At 49.1% G+C, this 17184-nt stretch overlaps 1 protein-coding gene across 3 annotated transcripts in view; it reads left to right on the plus strand.

The window, feature by feature from the left end:
• Nucleotides 1–17184, plus strand: part of PARP1 (poly(ADP-ribose) polymerase 1) — a 48380-nt gene that overhangs the window by 15936 nt on the left and 15260 nt on the right. For all 3 annotated transcript variants that reach the window (XM_044943097.2, XM_044943099.2, XM_006046078.4), the window contains 10 exons: nucleotides 3521–3645; nucleotides 5156–5370; nucleotides 6791–6890; nucleotides 8718–8834; nucleotides 9431–9607; nucleotides 12301–12445; nucleotides 14203–14343; nucleotides 14989–15231; nucleotides 15494–15562; nucleotides 15680–15812. In XM_044943097.2, coding sequence (XP_044799032.2) covers nucleotides 3521–3645; nucleotides 5156–5370; nucleotides 6791–6890; nucleotides 8718–8834; nucleotides 9431–9607; nucleotides 12301–12445; nucleotides 14203–14343; nucleotides 14989–15231; nucleotides 15494–15562; nucleotides 15680–15812 — 1465 coding nt within the window. The remainder of the gene's footprint in view (nucleotides 1–3520; nucleotides 3646–5155; nucleotides 5371–6790; nucleotides 6891–8717; nucleotides 8835–9430; nucleotides 9608–12300; nucleotides 12446–14202; nucleotides 14344–14988; nucleotides 15232–15493; nucleotides 15563–15679; nucleotides 15813–17184) is intronic.

Consider the following 17184-nt stretch of genomic DNA (forward strand, 5'->3'; position numbering starts at 1 on the left):
GAGCATCTTTTCATTTCGTTTTATTGAATTCATCATATAGTTTGGATAGCAGTCCTTTATCAGATATGCCTTTTGCAAGTATTTTCTCTCAGTCTGTGGCTTATATCTTTTATTCTCTTGGTGCTATCTTTCACAGAGTAGACATTTTTTAATTTTAGTAAAGTCTGACTTATCAACTATTTCTTTTATGTGCTGGGTCTGGTACCATCTCTAAAAAGTTATCACCAGGGGCTTCCCTGGCAGTACAGTGGTTGAGACTCTACGCCTCCAATGCAGGGGGCACAGGTTCAATCCCTGGTCGAGGAACTAAGATCCCACATGCTGTAAGGCACAGCCAAAAAACTTTAAGAATAATAATAATTGATAAGTAAATAAAAAGTTACCACCATACCCAGATGGTGCTAGTGGTAAAGAACTCACCTGCCAATGCAGGAGACTTAAGAAACACAGGTTCAATCCCTGGGTTGGGAAGATCCCCTGGAGGAGGAAATGGCAACCCACTCCAGTATTCTTGCTTGGAGAATCCCATGGACAGAGGAGCCTGGAAGGCTCCTGGCAGTCCATAAGGTCACACAGAGTCAGCCACGACTGAAGCAACTTAGCACCATACCCAAGGTCATCTAGATTTTCTCCCATGTTATTTTCTAGAAGTTTTATAGTTTTATGTTTCATCAATACATTTAAGTCTGTGATCCATTTTGAGTTACTATTTGCCACAGGTGTAATCTGTCTAGATTAAACTTTTTTGCACGTATATGTCTTATTGTCCCAGCACCACTTGTTGAAAAAGCTGTCTGTTCTCCACTGAGTTGACTTTGCTCTTTTATCAAACATCAAGTGACTGTGTCTGTGTGGGTATACTTCTGGACTGTGTTCTGGCTTATTTATCAGTTTCGCCAGCATCACACTGATTTGATTATATAGCTTTACAGTGAGTCTTGTTGTCAGGCAGTGTCAGTTCCCTGACTTTGTTCCTCTTCAATATTGCATTGGCTGTTCTGCGTCTCCTGCCTCTCCGTATAAGCTGTGGTCAGTTGGTCCGTATCCACAAACTCAACTTGGTGAGCTGCCTTTAAATTTTAAACGGTCGATTTTATTTTTTAATCATCCTTTGAAGGCTATCTCCTGAGACTGTATTCTCATTTCTCTGCTTTCCTGTGAACTGACCCAGTTTAACCTATGATTGTGACTCCAGGCTGTTTTGGAGAACAAGAAGTTTTAAATTGTCCCAGATCCTGTAATTCGGAAAGAACTATCATTAATATTGCAGGGTGTCTTATTAGAAAATGTTTTTCTATTCAGACATTGATGCTTGTGTGTTCGTGTGTTTTTACTCCTGCAGAAAAAGGTTTCTACCTTAAGTATAATAATTTTTTTTTAATGTTCAGTCACCTTTTCTTTGTGATAAAATATACATAACACAGTGCTTACCACTTTGAGTGTACATTTCAGTGGTGTTAAGTGCAATTCACACTGCTATGCAGCCACACCATCATCCTTCTTCAAAACTTGTTCATCTTCCAAAGTATTACTTCATACCCATGAAACATTAACTCCTCTTTTCTCCTCCCCCTACTCTCTGACAACCACTGTTTCTGTCTCTGTGAGTTTGATTACTTCTAAGTACCTCATACATGTGGAATCATACAGTATTTATCCTTTTGTGTTTGGCCTATACTGTATTTGTCCATCTGTGTCTGACTTATTTTACTCCTCATGTCTTCAGGGTTCATTCATGTGGCGTCTGTCAGAATTTCCTTCCTTTTAAAGGCTGGGTAAGAATTCTGTGATATAGCTATTCCACATTTCATTTATCTGTTCATTCTTTGGTGGACATTTGGGTTGTTTCTGCCTTTTGGTCTTTGGTGAATATTGGTGTGCATTTATCTGATGCAGACCCTGTTTTCTGTTCTCTTATATATATACTCATAAGTGGAGTTATGAGTGGAATTATCATCAGTGGAATTTTCATATCAATACTCTACATTCAGTTTTTTTGTGTAAACTGTAGTACTGTTTGCCACAGCAGCTGTGGGCTTCTGATTTCTCCAATCCTTATCAACACTTTTGTTTTCTGGATTTTTTGGTTTTACAGGAGTTTTAAAAATATCCTTAATGTTTTGAAGTGATATTTCATAATCTTGATTTGTATTTCCCTGTGGTCTACACATTGCATTTTATAGTTTAATATTTACTCTTCTCACATTAAAAGTTACAGATTTCCATCATTATTGTTTAAGATAACATTGTATTCATTTATTCAGATCTTGCTAAATTTTGTGCATCATTTAAGTATTTGGCATATATTACAGTAATTTGATTGAATCCTTGTCATATTGCTTTATCAGTTTTTCCAGTTGAGCTGAGACACCTGAAGGTTAGTTGAGTGGCCCAAGGTTAGCATGGTGGTGAACGCCCGTGGAGAGATTCAAGTCCAGACTCTCTTGCTTTTGAAACTAGGCTGTAAACCATTTAGCTCTGTTACAAACAGAACTGTCACAAATTTCTCATATATCCTGGGCATCTATCCAGTTATTTCTTTAATTCTAAGAGGAGGAAATACTGCTAAAACAGATGAACTGTTTCAAGGTGTGTGTGCCAACCTGCCTTTTAGAAGGATTGTATCAGTTCTACCTGTACCAGCGATGTGTGATGTACCCATTTCTCCACTTCCACACCATCCATCCCTAAGTACTTTTCATTTCGCTGGACATGTGTTTCATCATAATGAAGCTTCTTCTTTGAGTCACTGTTCTTGTTGTAATATCTGTTTTCTCACAATACCTGTTCTTAGTATTTTGAAATTTTTCATCCAGAATTTTTAAAATAATATACGGTTACATGCACAGACTTTACACGTACAGTTCAGTGAATTTTGGCAAGTGCATGCATGCATCTAACATTCACCCATCAATAAGTAGCCCCAGAAGGGTCCGTTGGGTCCTTTCTGAGTCATCTTTCCTCTCAGCAAGGTAACCATTGTTCTGATTTCTGTCCCTTTGGATTAATTTTGTGTGATTTAGCATTTGGGAGAGAAAGCAATAGTATCTTTTTCTCTTTTAAACTGCTTTTGCTCAGCATGTCTGTGAGACTCATCCAGGTTGTCTTATGTGTCATCAATTCTTCTTTTTTTAATTACCGAAGAGTAGTCTTTTGACTATATCTCAGTTTGTTTGTTCATTCTCCTGTTGATCTATTATCATACGTCATAGTAAACACTTACTAAGTTCTTTCCAAAGTGAGGAAGGGGGCTGCAGAGGAGGAGCCCAGGGGTGGGAGTGGTAAGACCACCACCAGCTAACATTGTGCTGTTTCCAGGAGCCTGAGAAAATTTTTAATTTCATTGCCAGAGAAGAAACTGTTAACCAACCACAGTAGTTAGAAACAAACATAGAAGAGATGGACCAGCTGTGGTTGCCCAAAACACAAGGTGTCCTGGTAGAGGAATCCCAAGAGGTAGAGGGGGACAGGGCTCTTTGGAACTACACTGAGGCTGTTGAACTGAGCGTGGCTGTGTTAGATGTTTCAGGCAAAGGCCAAGATGGAGTTGGCAGCAAGACTGAGAAGACGCTGATTGACTTCGGGGCAGGGTACGCCAAGTCCAACAGAAGCACGTGCAAGAGCTGCATGGAGAAGATAGACAAGGTGAGAGCTTGGGGCTTGGTCTGTCTGCCTTTCTGGATTTCTTGCACTGAATGTCATTGGATAGCTCAAAAGAAAAAGAAAATAGGGCTTTAGGTGCTGGGCAAAAATAAAGTGAATCATCTTAGTAGAGACAGGAGATAACCGTGACTTTTCTTGTGGGCAGATCTAGCCCTGATCATTCATGGTCCCGTCCTTGTGTGTCATTGAACCTGCTCTTAGGAAACCTGGGAGAGTTTGGAAACCATGTACACAGTGGGTCTCTTCTGGACCCCCAAAGGGCTGCAGGAAGCTGTTGGTTGTGTTTTATGGTAGACTCAGTTTAAGGAGTGCGTTTGTTCCCTAGTGTCAGCTTCCAGGCTTTCTTCCGCTTAGTCAGGAACTCCGTCCACCCTCCTTCCTTTCCAGCTCTCACCCCTGTAGAATGACAGCTGGTCAGGTGAGGTGATGGCCGTCTGAGTAGCTCAGACGCGGATCGAGGGGTTGGCCTGTGCCCTTTAGCCTTGTTACCAGAGATCCTCTCATCTTAGGCAAACATTCTGGTTGATTAATTTAAGGCACTGATGAGAAGTTTCTACCTCCTCAGTATTGTACAGGAAATTGAGGCGAGTCAGTGAGTGTTCAGAAAGGAAAAACATGGAATCTCTAGATCTTCTCCAGCTGCCTTCTACCCCAAGAATTTGAGGCAAAAGTTGAAAGTTTCAAAGGCAGCACCCAAGGCCGTGTGTCATGGAGCGTGGCCAGGCCTGAGGTGGAGTTGTGTCAGTGCCACTTGGTCCGAGTTTCCCCATCTGGGGCTCACAGGCCTGAAACTCACTAGGGATGTCAGACCAGGGCAGGATGGCAGGACTGGATGCTAGCTTACGGGTTTGCTACCGCATTTTAGGGAGCCTTCATCTGCATGAAGAGACTGAGGAGGCTGGGTAGGAGGTTGCACAAAATCCCTGCTGGGATTGAGGCCTGCTCTGTGTCCCTCGGGGGCTTCCCTGGTGGCTCAGATGGTAAAGAATCTGCCTGAAATACAGGAGACCCAGGTTCAATCCCTGGGTCGGGAAGATGCCCTGGAGGAGAAAACAGACAACCCGCTCCAATATTCTTGCCTGGAGAATTCCTTGGGCAGAGGATCCTGACGGGCTACAGTCAATGGGATTGCAGAGTCAAATACGACTGAGCAACTAATACTTCTACTTCTGGCTCCCATGAGCCTGCAGTCTAGTGTCCCAGGCATTGTTCTTACCTCTGCACTGGGGTCTGCAGAGCGTCCTCAGGGTGATGTTACCACTTTATCACTTGCCCAGGCAGCTGGGTGGGTAGGTAGCTAGTTGGACTTAACCTTACTTAAAATTAGGGAGCAGAGGCTTCAGGGTAACACAATCCTTAATGGCATAAAAGAACCAAAACCTTCCAGCAGCCCTCCCATCACCTTCATTGTGGACCTGGTCGCCCCTGGGCCGCCCCGATGTTTGACCACCCTTCCTTGTCTCTCTTTTAACACGTGTGGATTCTCCTACAGGGCCAGGTGCGCCTGTCCAAGAAGGTGGTGTACCCCGATAAGCCCCAGCTGGGCATGGTTGACTGCTGGTACCACCCAAAGTGTTTTGTTCAGAAACGGGAGGAGCTGGGCTTCCGTCCCGAGTTCAGCGCAAGCCAGCTCATGGGCTTCAGCGTCCTCACCGCAGAGGACCAAGAAACCCTCAAGAAGCAGCTCCCGGGCATCAAGGGTGAAAGGTGGGTAGAGGGCTGGGGGTGGGGGGTGCCCATGGGGCTTCAGGGAAGGGCTTCCCACAGACCCAGAGTCTGTATCAGACTGCTGCACCCTCCTGACTGCCCCGTCTGAGCGTCCCCCTGACTTGAGTCCGCCACCGCCTCTCACCGCTCCATGGCCAGCTCTCACGTCCCCATGGCATCCTCAAGTGCAGAGATGGCCTTCAAGCACTATTCCAGTTCTAAATGCGCGCCTGTAGGACTTCCTGGTGGTCCAGTGGTTGAGAGTCTGCCTTGCAGTGCTGGGGACACGGGTTCAGTCCCTGGTTTGGGAAGATTTGACGTGCTGCAGGGCAGCTAAGCCTGTGTGCCCTAGAGCCCATGCTGTGCAACAAGAGAATCCACCACAGTAAAGAAGTCTTCGCACCACATCTAGAGAAAGCCTGCACGCGGCAATAAAGACCCAGAGCAGCCATAAGCAAATAGTAAATTTTAAAAATGAAATAAGTGCACAAGTTTATTGTATAGCACATGTGGTTCTGGAATGTTAAAGAAAACTAGAAAGTCAGAGGCATGGATTTTAAAGTCCTCAGGGCGCTTTGACACTCAGTATAGGTGTAAGAAGAAGGTATAAGCTTCCATTTATGCCGTAACCACTAGAATGGGTTGAGCATTCTGGTGTGCTGGGCGCTATGCTAAGCCTTTTACAGGATAATTCATTTAACCATCACCATGATCCTACAAGGCAGAGAGGATTCTTTTCCCCACTTTAATGAATGAGGGAAAATCCAGGGGTTCGATCTCAGGCCAGCGTGACAGCTGAAAGCATTAACCACCATGGCTGGCCTCCCCTGTTTCTAGGGGCTACTGATGACCCTCAGTGCCCTCTCTCAAGTCAGGGGTGATGCTCCTTGGTCAGCACTGTTTGCTGACCTGGCTGAGGCAGACCAGCTGGCGGCGCCTAGACTACTGCTGCTTGTTGGGCTTGAAAGGATAGCTCGGCCTCCCGCATTTGAGAACAGCTTCTTGGCCTCAGGAGCAGCCCTGTGTCTTAGCTTGAAAGACTCAGTGCCTGACACTGGTGCTTTGTCTTCTGCGGTCCCTGCCCTCAGCCGTGGCCTTAACCTGTAGCATAGTCCCTGCCAGAACCTTCCAGGCCTGGTCTATGCCAGGAGATGGGTGGCATTTTGATGTCAGATGGGGTCTAAGCCCTAGGTGCTGCGCCAGGTTGTTCCAAGGCTCTGGAGCGACCGCTGGCCCGTCCTCACAGTGGAGTGTGTCGTGAAGTGGCAGCTGCAGACCTGAGCAGACGGCAAGCTCCTGAGTGGGCAGCGCCTGGCCGGGCTGCATTCGAGTGGCCTGAGGATGCTGTGTCACCCGAGGCATCGGCTTTCAGGGTTTCAGTGGTTCTGATTCTTTCTCTCACATCCTTTGTCTCTTTCAGAAAGAGAAAAGGCGATGAGGTGGATGGAATAGATGAAGTGACCAAGAAGAAATCTAAAAAAGAAAAAGACAAGGAGATTAGACTTGAAAAGGCCCTTAAGGTGAGTCCTGAGCTGCGTGTCTCCTCTCGCCATTCAGTCTAATTCTCTTCCTCATTCTGGGGAGAAAGTTAAAGGAGATGCGGGTATCCTGCTTTATAAGAGCTTTTAAAATTCCCAAATCAATAGTTGTTGTTCGGTAGCCTGGCTTTCCCCCCAGGCTTTCTTCCCTCCTCCCAAAGCAACATGAAGGCATCCACAGTGGGCTCTCAGCGTCAGACCAGTGGCCAGGCTGGTGGGAGCCCAGCTGTCGCTTCCCACTCAGCAGCCTCGTGCTGGGATGCGTGTCACGCCTCAGCCATACAGTGCATCACCGCATCCCAGACCTGGAGCACATTGGAAACTGAGTATTGAATTCAAGGATGCCGAAGGTTCTTGGCACAGAGAATGGCTGAAAGAGATAAAATTCAATTTTCTTTTAATGAAAGTCTCTTCTTGGGGGGAAAAAAAATAGAAGGCATATAGTAAAAGGAGAAAACTGCCCGTTAGACCGGTTGTCATTGAACAGAGACATTCGTCACCGTGTTGGTAAACATTGTCGAAGCAAAGTAAGACTTATTAACCAGAAAATGGCGAGTGTTTGTTAGGCCATCGATCTCTTCTTGGGGGTGTGATTTCCATGCTTAACACGAATCACAGATTCGGTGTGGGTTGTCCTGCAGTTTAAAACGTGTCTGCTTTGTGCCAGCCCTGGCTGCAGGGCCGCTACAGTGGGTTTGGTGTTCTCCCTTCCGTGCTCCACACGCTCCCCAACCCGGCACATCCGTTTGTGCTGGCTTCCCGTCCTTGGTCACGTAGGTGACCTCATCCTTCTGCTGCTTCCGTCTCACCTTGCGCCCTTAGACTTCTTCCTTGTCCTCCCTCGTTCCTTATGCTATCTCATTCCAAGGCTCACCACGTGGTCCTGCAGGGGTGGATTTTTTAAATTGTATATTTTATTTTTAAAAAATGATGCATACTTGTATTCATTTTCACTTTGTTTTTGGACCACACCGTGAAGCATGTGGGATCTTAGCTCCCCAACCAGGCCTCGAACCCGTGCCCCTTGCAGTAGAGGCACAGATTCTTAGCCACTGTACCACCAGGGAAGTTCCAGGGGTCACTATTACTGAGAGGCCCTTACGGAGGTGGGGCAGGGGAAGCAGTGTGTGTGATGCAGCTTTGTCACGTTAAAGCCCTTCTCACCTGGTGCTGAGAGAGCTGGCATTTCCATCTGTCTTGCAGAGGTGGGGTCTCAGGGCATGACCCGCCCAGTCCCCTAAAGCGGGAGGAAGCGCTCCCCTGCCCTGACTCTGCTGTGGGGAGGCCACTGCCTTCCTAAGCAAAGCACGTGTGAGAATAAGTGCAGTGACGGGAAAAGTGCCCACGAAGAGTAAGCACTGCATAAATGTTACCACAGAGATTTACAGTCTATGTTCAGAAGACCTGAAGTCTGTTCACAATAGTGAGCATAATGCGCAGTTGAGGCGGTCGGGGTGTTTGGGGCTTGTCCCTGCTCGCTCGCAGGTAGTTGGGGAGCCGACCCTCCTCCCTTCGGTGCTGGGTGTTGGGACAGATAAACCCGGTGCCTTCTTGCGTGCGTGTCCTGGGATTTGTCTGAGAGGCTGGTTCCAGGGACTCCGGTGCCCAAGTGCCCAAACCCCAGGCCGACTCAGACACGGCACCCCGTGCTAGGAGCAGAGTCCTGGGGATGCGGCAGCTCCACTCAGAGCAGGGCTGTGAAGCAGGGCTATGATGGGAGCCAAAGCAGGGCCAGGGTGGAACCTTCCTCTGGTTGGGCTTCTTTCTCTGAAAAGAGCCGATCTCTCAGCTGCTGGCTGTTGTACGCAGGCCCAGAACGACCTGATCTGGAACGTCAAGGACGAGTTAAAGAAAGCGTGCTCGACGAACGACCTGAAAGAGCTGCTCATCTTCAACAAGCAGGAAGTGCCCTCCGGGGAGTCGGCGGTGAGCTGCCCTTGTGTTTCGGGAGCCGCGAGCCAGGCGGCCAGGCCGTGTGCGGTGACTGTCCCGGTGGAGTGTGGGAGGCCCTCCGGTTGAACACCTGCTGGTATTAATTGGGAGCGACATTCCACAGTCGTGTTGCATGGTCATCGCCATCAAGGTCGCCATTTGCGGGGCAGGAAGGGGCAGGCGCTCAAGCACTGAGGTGGGCTGCACGTCTGCCTCGTGTGTTCATGCCACACCGTTGGGCCCGAGGAGCTCTCTCTGCTGCCTTCCTCCCAGACTCCCTGGGGGCCACGAGGGCTGTTTTCCCAGCAGGCCCTGCCGTCACTGCGGTGCACTCAGAAGCAGTGGATTCTCTGGGCTCTCCCTCTATTTCTCAGTCTCCGAGGGAAGGGGTAACTGCAGGAACACTTCATGCGTGGACATAAGATCCAAGTTGCAACCATGATCCGCCTCCCCTGGGGAATGTTAGGGAGCCTCAGGGCACTCCCTTTTTTAGCAAGTGAAGTCTGTGCAGATTCTTCATCCCACATTGGCAAATGTCCTCTCACGGCCCCCTGCCTTTCCTCACTGACATGTTTCTTCACTGGCTTCAGATCTTGGACCGCGTGGCCGACGGTATGCTGTTCGGCGCCCTCCTTCCCTGCGAGGAATGCTCGGGCCAGCTGGTCTTCAAGGGCGACGCCTATTACTGTACCGGGGATGTGACTGCCTGGACCAAGTGTATGGTCAAGACACAGACGCCCAACCGGAAGGAGTGGGTGACCCCAAAGGTAAGTATGGTGGGAGGTAGGAGCAATCCTGGGATCTATTTACAGAAAAACCTGGTGCCACTTCCATGCTTGTCCACACTTGAGGCCACCATGACTGCAGAGTAGAATGTCTCAGACCTCTTTACATTGGGGCCTTCCTCATAATCAGAATATAAAGTTATGTCACTAGTTCTGTACATTTGCAAACTACACAGATGGAGAACCAATGCGCTTCCAGCTGCAGCACAGGTTTGTTCAGCTGGTGTAAAATGCAAAGACTGTGGGTCATTTTTAATTTCTGTTTCTCAAGTGCCTATCCTCTGCCAGGCACTGTTCTAGGCACAAGGGACACAGGGGTGAACCAGTGGCGATTCCGGCCTTTATGACAGGAGGGTGCTTCTCAAGGACATTTCTTTGCCTAGGTGCTGGAGGAGGAGTAGGACCCAGGGTTCACGTGTCCCCTGTCACCTTCTCTCTGCTGAGTCCTCAGAAGGCAAAAAGCCTCAGTTGGGGCACCTTGTTAGGAGCTGTGCTGCTGGGGTGCCAGCAGTGTCGGGGGCGCTGCTGGAAGGACCCAGCACCACTGGGGGCAGTCGTGGCCCTGCCGCTCACTGGGCTTTGGGGTTGGTGTCCGTCAGGTTCCCTCACTGCCTGTGTCTTCTCCTGGGGTGGGGAGCATTTGGACCAGCAGTGTATGCATCTGTCACCTGCATCGGGGCTGATCACCACTTTCCCACGTTTTCCCCTTTTGCACTCATTCTTTTCCTGCCTTCTCTGTCCCCTACCGTAATTATTGAATACCTCTTGTGCAGCTGCTCTGAAACAAATCTGACTTTGTCGCTGCCCCACCCTTAAAACCTCAAAGTGATTCCCCATTTATTCTAGAAATATTTTCCCAGTTCTTCTGAGAATGCCAATGTTACGAGCCCATTTGTGGTATTTGTACCCCTTTCAGTATCTTGAGTGAGTGACGTTGCTCAATTGTGTCCGACTGCGACCCCATGGACTGTAACCTACCATGCTCCTCTGTCCGTGGGATTTTCCAGGCAAGAGTACTGGAGTGGGTTTGCCATTTCCTTCTCCAGAGGATCTTCCGGACCCAGGGATTGAATCCGGGTCTTCGGCATTGTAGGCAGATGCTTTACAGTCTGAGCTACCATAGGTTGGGGAAAAAATAAGATTGTTACGTGAACTATTTTGTGCTTGATACGTCAATTGCACTGCATCTATGTGTGGTTTTTTAAAGGTTGTTACAAAAGGATACCTGGATGTGCAAGACATTTTGTCAGGTCAGCAGTGCTTGCTGCCCAGGCGAACTCATGGACTTACAGGCCCTGTGTAGGGACTGTGCGGCCACCAGGGGCTTGGATCCCAGAATCAAGGGCATCTCCTTGGCTTGAACCCCCTTTCTCAAAGCCCTCCATGGTCTGACTCCAGTTGCCTTCTGCAGCCCCTCTTTTGGCTCTTTTATTCCTCTTCGCATCCTGCTCTCACCACACGACGCACGTTCTCTCCATCTCCGTCTCACCCCTTCCCCAGTCCATCCTCATCTGTGTCTCTTGGATCACGCACTCCGCAGTGGGGAACCAACTACAGTTGTGTGTTCCCAGTACATCACAATACCCGTCCGATGCATTTACCTAACTGCCTGCTTTCCAGCTTCCAGCCAGCTGAGCAGGTCACTACCTCTGAGGAGCCCTCCCAGCGTTCCCAGTGTTGCATCACTTTAGCACACCTCTGGTTTAGAAGCTAGCTCCTATCTGGAAGTTGCCTCCTTACATCTGACTCTCAGTCAAGACTGAACTTGTTTCTCAAAGGCCAAAACTCTCTTAAACCCACTGTGACGTGTGGCACATGTTAGATGCCCAGCATATGTTTTATCCACTGGGTGGTCATTGACCATGGATCTAGCAGGAAAGGACTTATTTTTAACTTTTTATTTTGTATTGGAGTATAGCCGGTTAACAGTGTTGATAAACAGTGAAGGGACTCAGCCATACATATGTACATATCCGTTCTACCCCAGACCCCCCTCCCATCCAGGCTGCCACGTGACACTGAGCAGAGCTCCGTGTGCTCTAGTGGGGAAGGACTCTTTGTTGGTGGGATGAAGACTGAGGAGAGTAGGGAACTGGTACCCCTGAGCCTCGTGCATGTGATGCTTATTGTGTGACCACTTAGAGCAGAGCCCATGGTGACACCTGGGGTGCAGGTGGACTGTGCTGGACACTGACTGGTGTCGGGCCGCCTGCATCCACGGTCGCTTCTAGGAAGGGAAGAGAATTGCCTTGATTTCCTTCTAGGTAATAACCTCTCACCCGGGATGTGGAGAGTCTGAGGGGCTTTTGGTCATGGAAAGGACATATGACCCCAGGACAATGCCTCTTGACCCTTAGGATTGCAACTCGAGAGTGAGGCCCGAGGGTTGTAATCAGGTTCCAGCAGAGGTCCCCTGACCAGATAATCAACAGGTTTTTTTCTTTTTTCTTTTTAAAGAAAATATTTTTCTTCTTAAAGCGTCACAGTACCAGGTCTATTATAAATGTAGAAGCACTAGTCATAAGTACTATATCACCTGTATTTCATACCAAAAGCCTCCAGTCTTCCTATTTTGTTATTCTTTATTATAAGAAGAGAAAGATTCTCAAATTCTTTGCTCTGTCAGTTGGTTATTTCGTGGGAGAACTGGTTTAACTATAACTTACGTTCTTTAGGAATTCCGAGATATCTCTTACTTCAAGAAACTGAAGATCAAAAAGCAGGACCGTATATTCCCCCCAGAGAGCAGCACCCCGGTGGGGGCAGCAGCCCCACCCTCCGCAGCTTCAGCGCCTGCCGCTGTGCACTCTGGCCCCCCAGGTACAGCTCCGGGCCCAGCCTGGGTAGGGAGGGCTGGGGCCCTGAGCTTAGCGGGGAGAGGGGATCCGGCTGGGTTCTTCTCCTGTTGGCTGATCCCATGGGGAAACTCTGCCCTTGTTCTCCCCACCCCACCGCCAGCAGGAGGAGGAAGGCTGGGGAGGGGCTTCTGAGAAGGATCAGGGAGACGGTTGCCTGTGGGGACGTTGTCCTGCCTGCCTGAGTCTGCACTGCTGAGCAGAGTCAGTCCAGGTCTCCCCTTTCTGCCTCTGGGCAGCCCTCCCCTCCACCCCACCATTCATCCCGAGCCTAATGTGACACTGGGGCTCTGTCCCCTCAGAGACCTGCTGTACATACTGTGATCGACATGAAAGGTATTCCACACCAGCAAAGACAGTGACATCAGTCTGTATTTTCCTGGCAGAAAGGGGCCGCTGTCTTTGTTTACTCAGATATGTGGCTTAGTTGTGGCCACCGTGTGGCAGGTGGAGGATGAGGATTCATCTGTGAATGTCAGCCCACCAGTGCCCTCCCTCCATCCCCTGGGGAGAGGTTGTGTGGTCATCCCGAGTCACCCTGCTGTTTGCAGGTGGGCTGGCTGGGATTAGCATCCAGGCCCTGCGCTGAGGGTCCCCTCTGCTTTCCCCTCACTTGCAGTTCACAGCTCAGTGGTTCTGTTTGCTCTGGAGACCTCAGCCAGCTTTCAGTTAAACCCTGTGGGTGTCCCTGGTTGTTCCCCCCTCACAGTTCAGTTTAGTCGCTCAGTTGTGTCCAACTACTTGTGACCCCATGGACTGCAGCACACCAGGTTTCCCTGTCCTCACCAACTGCCAGAGCTTCCTTAAACTCATGTGCATTGAGTTATTGATGCCATCCAACCATCTCATCCTCTGTTGTCCCCTTATGTTCCTGCCTTCAATCTTTCCCAGCATCAGGATATTTTCCAGTGAGTCAGTTCTTCACATCCGGTAGCCAAAGGATTAGAGCTTCAGCTTCAGCTTCCAATAAATATTCAGGACTGATTTCTTTTAGGACTGACTAGTTTGATCTTGCAATCCAAGGGACTCTCACAGGGATGGCTTAAAGGATTCCACTGCATCACTCGTGGAAATGTGTCACTAGCTCTATACGTCTCCGTTTGCAACAAATACTCCTGATCCAGGTCTTCCTGGCTTGGGGTTAGTGCTGAACACCTGAAATGCCAAGGTTCTTGGTGCCTGAATCCATCTCAACTCAGTGTGGTCCTGCTGACCAGAGCTTCTAATGGTGGATGAGACTGATTTTTTTAATGGGGTTGATTAATAAGTATCCTGTGAGGATTGTAGTTTGTTTTTAGTTGTGGAATGGGGGGAAAAAATAACAGAAGGAATTGCAAGTTAATATGATGACTCCGGCTGCCCACCCCTGCCCAGACCCCTGGTCCTTCCTTGTCTGTGGTGCAGACCCAGACGCCCCCAGACATCCCTGCTCATGGCCTAATTGTAGAACGGTGTCAGTGCATGGCTCATGCCCAGCTGGCCCTCTCTGTGCTGAGGACTGGGTGCGGTTTGCTGTCCTCTGCTTTCCTGGTGCTCTAGCTCTTTGCTGTTTACGTGGCCTTTTCCCCAAGGAGACCCATTTCTCCCTGATCAGAGAAGGTGCTGAGGCCGTTCAGGGGCCTTGCAACCTGGCTGACTTTTCCCTGGGAGCTACTGCCTCGTTTTCTGCTCTTCCCCACCACAGGCAGCAGCCCTGTCTCATGATCCTGTTTTCCATTCCAGACAAGCCATTATCCAACATGAAGATCCTGACTCTAGGGAAACTCTCCCAGAACAAGGATGAAGTGAAGGCCACGATCGAGAAACTCGGGGGGAAATTGACAGGGACGGCCAACAAGGCCTCCCTGTGTATCAGCACCAAAAGTAAGTCTCACTGGCCTGAGAACCAGGGGGACCCTGTCTGTCTCTCCTGATTGTGTTGGGCCCAGTGTCCGACACACACAGGGACCCTAGAAGTATGTCTCTTACTGCGGGCGTGGTTCAGGTTCTCTAGGAAGGGGCATGGGCTCTCATAACTTGGCCTTGCTCCCTGCTGTGGTCTGTGCTCGCTTGTCTGAAGACCAGCCCACTCTTCTTGTCGCTTAGCACTGTTCACAAGATGTTGGTAGATTTTCCACTAGAACAAAAGTTCACAGCTTAAGCAGGCTTGAAATGCAGAGTTCAGAGGGTACACAGATTTTTTTGCAGGCTTATTACACCAATGACCATCTTAAGTCTCCCAAGAGCAGAAAGCACTACACCACTTTTCCCATACAAACCTCACTCACCTTCTGTGTGAAATGCTTGTTGACATCTGGTTCTGTAGAATGGTTTGGAGAAAGCAGCTCTCATTCATCACACCTTAGAAAAGGAGGCTTGTTGCTAGTGGCAGACAGTTGTCGAAATGAGCGAGTTCCTGAGTGCTAGATTTTGAAGGAAAAGAAAACTGAGTGGGGAGGAAAGTACTGAGCGAGTAACACCTCTGGAGTAATCTGAGATTTCGCTTTTTGTTCCTTCCAATTGGAACAGAGGAGGTGGACAAGATGAATAAAAAGATGGAGGAAGTAAAAGAAGCCAACATCCGTGTCGTGTCTGAGGACTTCCTCCAGGACATCTCCGCCTCCACCAAGAGCCTTCAGGAGTTGCTCTCCACCCACCTCTTGTCCCCCTGGGGAGCCGAGGTGAAGGTGGAGCCTGTTGAAGCAGTGGCCCCAAAGGGGAAGTCGGGGGCCGCGCCCTCCAAGAAGAGCAAGGGTCCCGTCAAGGAGGAAGGTGAGGCCCTGAGTGGCCCCATCGGGTCCACCCGTGCAGAGCCTCTCCCTTTGTGCGCCAGTGGTCTGATGAGTGCTGCCCACACTGGCTTTATCAGTTCGTTTTTCCTTGACACAGAATGGCAGCAACTTCAGGTGGTGAGAGGCAACACACACATCCCCTGTTGACTCTGATACAGGCAAAGATGACCCACCTGCCCTGCCTGCCACCTTCCCCTTCCTGGTTTATTTTTAATGTTTGCATTTCTCTGTTTCCTTCCAAGGTACCAACAAATCTGAAAAGAGGATGAAATTAACTCTTAAAGGAGGAGCAGCTGTCGACCCTGAGTCAGGTGAGGAAATGGGAGTGAACAGAGTGGGGTGCCAGGTTCCCTGGTCCTGGGGAACCAGAAGGGTCCCCTCCCTCCCCCTACCATGGGGGCAGACTCTCAGGAGCTCTGTCCTGACAGGTCTGGAACACAACGCACACGTCCTCGAGAAAGGTGGGAAGGTCTTCAGCGCCACCCTCGGGCTCGTGGACATCGTCAAAGGGACCAACTCCTATTACAAGCTGCAGCTCCTGGAGGATGACAAAGAGAGCAGGTGCACCAGGGGGCGGGGAAGTGTCCAGAGGAGCGGGCTCCTGAAAGCAGGGCCCCTCGGAGCTAGGCTGTCCGCGAACCTGGGGACCAGCTGCCTCTCGAGGATCATAGGTGTGCAGTGAGGTCTTCAGTGAAGGAGGGAAGAGGCCGTGGCCCCTGGACAGCCTTGCTGTCCTCGGTTATCTGTGTCACGTCAGGCTCCTGGGTTACCAAAGGCGTTTGAGATGGCTTCTTTTTTTATTTCAATGTAATGGAGCCAGGTAAGAGCTGGTCCTGGCGTGCTGAGAGAAGGGGCTGGCTTGACTGCCCATACTTACCTAATCAGAGTGGTCTTCCGACGAGCGGATGGGCCCTTGTTACAGCCGCTGTGGAATGGGAGCTACGTGCAAGCAGGAGAGGTGTGTGAAAGGAACTCTTGCTAAACCCTAATGGCGGCAGAAAAGCACTTTGTATTTTGAACTTGATCTTTTCTTTTTAGTAAATGGGAACAGTTTACCCATTGAAGTCCAAGAGATTCAAAGAGCTTTACTTGTTGAAAAGCAGACCCCTGAGAGAACGTCAGCACTTGGCGACTCTCGGCAGCTGCAAGTTCTAGGCACTGGCAGGCTCAGGCTCTTCCCATTTCTACAGCTTCTCACAAACCTGTCATTTAAAATGTGAACCTCAGGGACTTCCCTGGTGGTCCAGTCATTAAGACTCCATGCTTCCAGTGCAAGGGGTGTAGGTTCAATCCCTGATTGAGGAACTAAGATCCCACATGCCACACAGCACAACCAAAAATTAAAAGACTGCCAAGTCTATCCATATGAATGAAACAAGGTTTTAAAATGTGAACCTCAAAGGTGACCTTACAAGGGCACCTAACATCTGTGTGGCTATTCGCAGTTTGTAAAGAAATAAAATCCTACATCGTTTAGTTTACTGCTGACTCTTGTTGGAGATTTGAAGATAGGGTTTCTTGCTTGTAAAACATAACCTTCCAAAAGCTAGCTGAGTATTGGCGTGCAGGAGAAGGAGGGGGGCTTTTGTAAAAACACACTGAGTGCTATAGTTCGTAAACCACAGGCAGTGAGAACAGAACTGTCTACTACCAACACATAAGAAGTTATACTGGTGATTTCAAATGGGTGGCTTATCCTGGTGGCCTTGATTTATTGGTTTTTATAGGGAAAGGGCATTATGGCCTGTTAGAAGATTTTCAAGTTAGGTCCATGTGATATCTTCCAAACATTTCTAGAGGGGGAAAAAAAACAACAAGAGAATGAAATTATATGCCTCTGGGCAGTAGCCCAGAAAACCAGCAGGAAGCACTAGCTTTTCTTTGAAATCTCTGATTTTACTGCTATATCTGTACTTACTGTGGTGTGAGATTT

Source organism: Bubalus bubalis, chromosome 5 (genome assembly GCF_019923935.1).
Source record: "Bubalus bubalis isolate 160015118507 breed Murrah chromosome 5, NDDB_SH_1, whole genome shotgun sequence".
NCBI lineage: Eukaryota > Metazoa > Chordata > Mammalia > Artiodactyla > Bovidae > Bubalus > Bubalus bubalis.